This window comes from Pongo pygmaeus, chromosome 5 (genome assembly GCF_028885625.2).
Source record: "Pongo pygmaeus isolate AG05252 chromosome 5, NHGRI_mPonPyg2-v2.0_pri, whole genome shotgun sequence".
Classification (NCBI taxonomy): Eukaryota; Metazoa; Chordata; class Mammalia; order Primates; family Hominidae; genus Pongo; species Pongo pygmaeus.
The window spans coordinates 55,520,941-55,528,451 of NC_072378.2; the positions used below are offsets into that span (position 1 = coordinate 55,520,941).

At 36.6% G+C, this 7,511-nt stretch overlaps 1 protein-coding gene across 3 annotated transcripts in view; it reads left to right on the forward strand.

The window, feature by feature from the left end:
- FAM83B (family with sequence similarity 83 member B) overlaps nucleotides 1-5,387 on the forward strand; it is a 96,831-nt gene extending 91,444 nt beyond the window's left edge. For all 3 annotated transcript variants that reach the window (XM_054492659.2, XM_054492657.2, XM_054492658.2), the window contains exon 5: nucleotides 18-5,387. In XM_054492659.2, the coding sequence (XP_054348634.2) occupies nucleotides 18-2,319 (2,302 nt within the window). In that variant the 3' untranslated portion in view covers nucleotides 2,320-5,387. The remainder of the gene's footprint in view (nucleotides 1-17) is intronic.
- The last annotated feature ends 2,124 nt before the right edge of the window (nucleotides 5,388-7,511 follow it).

Here is a 7,511-nt window from a genome sequence, read left to right on the forward strand (position 1 = left end):
TCCATTTTTTTCCCCAGTTATATGTGGTCATTTGAGAAAGCTCACCTCAGCATGGTTCAGATAATTACAGGACAACTTGTTGAGTCCTTTGATGAAGAATTTAGAACTCTCTATGCCAGATCCTGTGTCCCCAGTTCATTTGCTCAGGAAGAATCAGCAAGGGTGAAGCACGGAAAAGCCCTCTGGGAAAATGGCACTTACCAGCATTCAGTTTCTTCATTAGCATCTGTTTCTAGCCAGAGAAACCTTTTTGGTAGACAAGACAAGATTCGTAAACTAGATTCTAGTTTCTTCAAAAACAGAGGGATATATACTTTAAATGAACATGACAAATACAACATAAGAAGTCACGGATACAAACCTCATTTTGTTCCGAACTTTAATGGTCCAAATGCAATACGTCAGTTTCAACCCAGTCAGATAAATGAAAATTGGAAAAGGCATAGTTATGCTGGGGAACAGCCAGAAACAGTGCCATACCTCCTGCTTAATAGGGCTCTGAATAGAACCAATAATCCACCTGGTAATTGGAAAAAGCCGTCTGATAGTCTCAGTGTGGCGTCCTCATCACGGGAAGGCTATGTAAGCCACCGCAACACACCTGCCCAGAGTTTTGCCAATCGGCTTGCACAGAGAAAAACAACAAATCTTGCAGACAGGAATTCAAATGTTCGTAGGTCTTTTAATGGGACAGATAACCATATCCGCTTTTTGCAACAACGAATGCCAACCCTCGAACATACCACAAAGTCATTCCTACGTAACTGGAGAATTGAATCCTATTTAAATGATCATTCAGAAGCTATACCAGACTCAAATGGATCAGCTTTAGGTGACCGATTTGAGGGCTATGATAATCCTGAGAATTTGAAGGCCAATGCCCTTTATACTCATTCTCGGCTTCGTTCCTCTTTAGTATTTAAACCCACTTTACCTGAGCAAAAGGAAGTTAACAGTTGTACAACTGGCTCCTCAAATTCAACTATCATTGGTTCTCAGGGAAGTGAGACACCTAAAGAGGTCCCAGACACCCCTACGAATGTACAGCATTTGACAGACAAACCCTTGCCAGAATCAATCCCCAAGCTCCCATTGCAGTCAGAGGCACCAAAAATGCACACCTTGCAGGTTCCTGAAAACCACTCAATAGCCTTAAACCAAACTACAAGTGGCCATACTGAGTCAAATAACTATATATATACAACCTTGGATGTAAATAAGCAGACAGAAAATCTAAAGAATCAACAGACTGAGAATCTACTTAAAAGGCGAAGTTTCCCGTTATTTGACAACTCAAAAGCCAACTTAGATCCTGGAAATAGTAAGCATTATGTATATAGTACACTTACCAGGAGTCGAGTTAGACAACCAGAAAAGCCCAAAGAAGATTTGCTGAAAAGTTCTAAAAGCATGCACAATGTGACTCATAACTTGGAGGAGGATGAGGAGGAAGTTACCAAGAGAAACCCTCCAAGTGGCACTACTACCAAATCAATTTCCATTGCTGCTTTACCTGATGTGAATAAAGAGGAATCCAACAAAGAACTTGCTTCAAAGAAGGAAGTTAAGGGTTCCCCAAGTTTTTTGAAAAAGGGGTCTCAGAAGTTAAGGTCATTACTTAGCCTTACCCCAGATAAGAAAGAAAATCTATCCAAAAGTAAAGCACCTGCCTTTTATAGATTGTGTAGTAGCTCTGACACATTAGTTTCTGAGGGTGAAGAAAATCAAAAACCAAAGAAATCAGACACAAAAGTTGATTCATCTCCTAGAAGAAAGCATTCTTCCTCATCAAATTCTCAAGGCAGCATCCACAAGAGTAAGGAAGATGTAACAGTTAGCCCATCTCAAGAGATAAATGCTCCACCAGATGAAAATAAAAGAACACCTTCTCCAGGTCCAGTTGAAAGCAAGTTCTTGGAAAGGGCAGGAGATGCCTCTGCCCCAAGATTTAACACTGAACAGATCCAATATCGAGATTCAAGGGAGATTAATGCAGTTGTTACCCCTGAAAGAAGACCTACTTCTTCTCCAAGGCCAACGTCCAGTGAGCTTCTACGATCTCATTCAACTGATCGACGCGTTTACAGTCGTTTTGAGCCATTTTGTAAGATTGAGAGCTCTATTCAGCCAACAAGCAACATGCCAAATACCAGTATAAATCACCCAGAAATAAAATCTGCGACTATGGGCAACAGTTATGGCAGGTCTAATCCAATGCTTAATTACAACACTGGTGTTTATCGCTCATATCAACCCAATGAGAACAAATTTCGAGGATTTATGCAAAAGTTTGGAAACTTTATACACAAAAATAAATAGCTATTAAAATGCAAAATGAATGAGGCTATCAATATTTGTCCAAAGAAAATTGTGGACAGTCTTTGTAACATGCCAATAGATTTTCCTAAGGACAGAATTATGGGTATGATGTATATGTTCACCAGTGTCCTAGTATAGTTATTTTTCTGTGTGATAAAGTTAGGGTCTGCTGTACCTAGAATTTCTCTGTAAACACATGATTTGTAAGTGGTAATGGTAAAAATAATAGGTGTATTTAAATCATTTTCTTTAGACCAAAGATTTTAAGTCTCACTTAGAAATTTTTGTGGATGATGTATGGTGTATGGTATATGGATTTTAACCATTTCCTTTTAAAAAGGTCATACTACCCTCAGTAACCCTTTATAACATGTCTTTATAGTGTTTTCATATCTTCAAAAATATAAGCAAATGGGACAAAGCCTTTTTTTAAGATTAACTTGAAATTCTACAAGATAACTTGTTATATTTTATTAATATTATTTTTTCTGTGGAGCATTGTACAGCTGTTTGGGCAACAGCAGTACCTTTTACATTTTTTATTTTTTATTTTATTTTTGCCTGAAGTGTTTGCAAAGTATCAGTCTCATGTAGTATAACGACATTCGTAGGAATTTATTTTCCTCAGCCTTTGAAAACGGTCTGGGATGTGCTTCTTTCTGCACTGGACCCAGGGAGCTGTCCCCCTCTTACCCATAGGCTGCTGATTTTTTATAGTCATTCCTTACTTCACATTTAGAACAAACCAGCAGGAATTTAGAAAATCTGAAAGATTCCCACTCCTTTTTCTATTGTATAAAAGCTTTTAGAAATGTAAATTTCTGCCTAAATTTTTGTTAGATTGGCATGACAATGCTAAGGGGTCTTGCTTGCGAAAATTCTTGCTCTTTTTTTTTTTCTTTTGAGATGGAGTCTCACTCTGTCACCCAGGCTAGAGTGCAGTGGCACAATCTTGGCTCACTGCAACCTCTGCCTCCCAAGTTCAAACGAGTCTCCTGCCTCAGCCTCCTGAGTAGCTGGGATTACAGGTGCGCACAGCCACACCCAGCTAATTTTTGTATTTTCAGAAGAGACAGGGTTTCACCATGTTAGCCAGTCTAGTCTCAAACTCCTGACCTCGTGATCCTCCTGCCTCGGCCTCCCAAAGTGCTGGGATTACAGGTCTTGCTCTTCTTTAAGTTGTGCCAAATATGATATGACTGCATAGTGTTTTCGTAAGAATACCATTGGGAAAATGAGACGTTGTACTGGGCTAGTTCTTCCGTGATTTGAGGATGATATTCAGATTATAAGATACCCTTTGTCTTTCTTACAGTAATGAAGTATAAGCTCCATATCTGTTCCAGAGACTTTAACTTGACTTTGCTTCATTCACAAAGAACAGAGTTCCTGAAGCAATGCATCCTGTGAGAAGTGTGAAGTGTTTGTACATCACTTTAAATATATTACTTAATATATTCTAAGTTGCTGTGTGGAGCAGTATACTGTTGTTTTAAAAATGCAAGATTCAGACAAATTTTAATATTATCTCATTAAAATAATTAAAATAATGGTATAAAATATCTATGTCATTAAAATAAGTTTCCATAGTGTTTAGAAACCATGAAAAAGAAAACATAGCAGGAGAAAATATGACAGGAAAAGAAAACCTAACAAAGCCCAGAACCCACAGTTAACCAAACGAGACTGACTTTGTTATTACCCATTCTTTGTTAGTATTGGATGGGGAATTAGGATAATGAGCCATTAGGCAGTTCTGAAATGGAAAGCCCTGAAATTTAGTGCAATGTAACTTTAAAACTGAAATTATATAAAGAGTAGAATTACAACCAAAAGTCTATTGCCTTTTTGTACAGAAATCTCCTTAATTTCAGGACATATAGATAGCTTATAGAAACATCCTTTTAAATAGTTTGTGAGCTCTTCCTCTTCAGTGGAATTGAGGAGTACAGAATGCTTTATTTCATCATCCCCTGACAGGTGACTTAGGCTTTTCAGAGCAGATTTATTTTTCTCTGCGTTTTTTAAAAATTGTTTTTCTTGTATCTTTTTTCTTCAAAAATATCTATATTTGAGAATATGTACATAACAACTTTCCAAAGTCTCTGTGGCCAAAAAACTCTCCAGGGATAAGACTGAGCAAGAATATAATACCTCAAAAAATGTACAGCTACTGTTTAAGTTTTAAACAGACACCATCACAGTTTGTGGATGAAATAGTTTTAAGCCATATACTTTCTTTTTCTCCCCATATTAATATTGGGGGACAGATAATATCACTTTGATGTACATTGATATTAAAGTTTGGTAATGCAGCTTTTACTGTCTACGTAGTACTGTACATTAGTTTTTAAGCAGAAACACAAGAAAAATGGGTATAATTTCAAACTAGTTCTTGGCAGATGGCTAGAGACTACTGTAAGTGACCCTGTATCCCGAATACGCAGATATCCCTCTATTACAAGTTTGGGATTAGCCATAATTCTGACATGGTGTGTTCAGGTATGGGTATATGTTGTTAGTCTACACTTGTGGAAGCAAATATCTTGTTTAATCAAGATGATGTCTAGTGTCACCTAGATAAATAATGCAAAAAGTTTAATTCTGGCTGAATTCAGCTTTACTCAAGATCCACATATTCAAGTATCGTTCCACAGATATTTCTGTGTTCTGTGAATATCTGTTGATTCTTAATATGCCTGTGGCTAAGGGATGCAAAGTAGAATTGCTTTACGTTGACTGTATATGTGACATGTACGATGCTGGGTTTTTTTTAAGTAACTTTAGCATGATATTCACGTAGATCCTGGGTTCTAGAATATTTAAAACAAAAGGATAAAATGATAAACCAAAAAGTCAACTTGTTAACTTTTCTTTTTTAAGAGATGAGTTCTCACTAGTATGCCCAGTCTGGACTCCAACTCCTGGGCTCAAAGATCCTCCAGCCTCAGGTTCCTGAGTAGCTCAACATTTTATATATGTATGATGCTATAAAGAAATATTCTTCCAAATGAACTTTTGTTTTTAGATCAATAAATGAATAATAAATAATTTTGTACAAACATCAATATATTGTAAGCTATTGTTTTTTTAAATCTTCATACTCTGCATTTCTGCATTCAAGCTCAGTCTTTCACTTAGTTATTCTAATCACGAATTTAGATGTGTACATATTTTGAAATGTTTTTCCATGAACTTTGAAATCATCTGTAAAACATTGTTTTGATTACCAATTATATTTCATATAGTAATTTATTCATATTTGAAATTCAGTGGCGATTCTCTTCCTTTAAGCAAAATATTATATATACATATTCTCTTCATTTCTATTATACTGTAACATAGTGGTTACTTTAAATAATTTTTACTTTTTTTTTTTTTTTCAAGACAAAGTCTTGCCCTGTCACCCAAGCTGGAGTGCAGTGGCGTGATCGCAGCTCACTGCCACCTCAGCCTCCTGGGTTCAAGCGATTCTCCTGCCTCAGCCTCCCAAGTAGCTAAGATTACAGGCACCTGCTACCTAATTTTTGTATTTTTAGTAGAGATGAGGTTTCACCATGTTGGCCAGGCTGGTCTCAACCTCCTGACCTCAAGTAATCTGCCCCCACTTGAGCTCCCAAAGTGCTGGCATTACAGGCATGAGCCACTGTCCTGGCCTAATTTTTACTTTAAAAGATGGAGAATCTTTAAAAAGGAAAAAAAATGATGGTTGACTTCTGTATAACTTCACAGCATTTGGTTTGAGTAAAATATTCTATATGTGCATTTGTATTAATGACATTAAGTAACCTACAGTCTGACAGTTAGTGAATTAAAACTCAGAATTTATTAGAAAAAAATCCTTTTTATCACAGATTATGAAGTAGTTGAAATAGTGTGTATTGCAAATTAAAAGTTGTGTCCTTTTAAAGTCAAATGTGCTTTTTAACTAGTTAATTATAATGAATGGTAGAACAAGTTAATCATAAATGCCTTTGTTTAAGAAAATCCTACTTCAGTTAGAATAGTAAGGGAAATGGATAAGACTTCACTTTTATGGGCATCTGAAAGGAAAGTTACAAATAGGTTCAATTGGTTTAAAGAGTCAAAGACCATCTTGAGTAACTGGACCCGGGAAAGATGGAAGGGCATTGTAGGGGATATGTGTGTATCCTGTCCAGGGAAACACTTGACATAACGGGAATTACCTGAGCTTCAAGCAGTGAAAAAAGCAAGAGATACACAGAAGAATATTTCTGAGTTAACAAAGGGGAAGTATGTTAATTTTGGACATTCCTCCTATAATATTAATGTTTCAACAATCTGGCTCATTTACTTAACACTCATACTGGGGACCTACTTTGTTCCAAGTATGTAGGTTATAGTAGGCTTTTGATGGAAAAAATTAAAATTTAAAAAAAAAAGGTTGTCTGGATAATCGGAGGCTGCCAGCAAGTTTTCATACATGTTTTAAGAATACCCCAAACTTACAGCAAAAGTCTATGTTACTTGAGGGCTATTTGTCCTAACTTGTTACTTAAATGCACTCCTAGTGCCTAAAAAAGGTGCACATAAAAGATACCTGATAAATACTTGATGTGGGAATCCAGTCATTTCCTTAGCTGCAGTTTGGAAAAGATAATAGTCCATTAATATCCACACATTAAAATCGATATTTTATAACTATCTGAATAGGCATTCGTATTAGAAGATGTAGACAGGTTAATGCAGCAAGGGTTCTAGTTTAAACTTCAGCCACATTAACCCTAGAATCTGGGCATCTTTAAAGACCCAGAAGTACTGGTCTTCCTAGGATATATTTTTGTTCAGGAAAGAAAACCCCTGATGAATTCATCCTGAAGGAAAAAAGAGTAGAGCTTAGCAAATTAAGTTCAAAGACAATTGGCACATGAGGGAAGGGAGTGGTGATTTTGTGTTAGTCCTTTAGATTGTTAGCTAACATAGGCAGGTTGTGTGGGAACCATAATTGAAGAATGGCTCCTCTAAAATCTCTATAGTGAAGACTCCTGGTGTCAGGAGTGACAGCAGCGAGCACCTTCACTGAGTACCCCAGAACACTCGACCTATTGCTTTCAACAGCAGCCCTTGTGCTATTGTTGAAAGGTCATAACAACTGCAGACACAATATACAAAATTTGACTTTGACAGAATGACCACTATTTTACTTTCATTAGAAAGGTAAATTTAGAGTG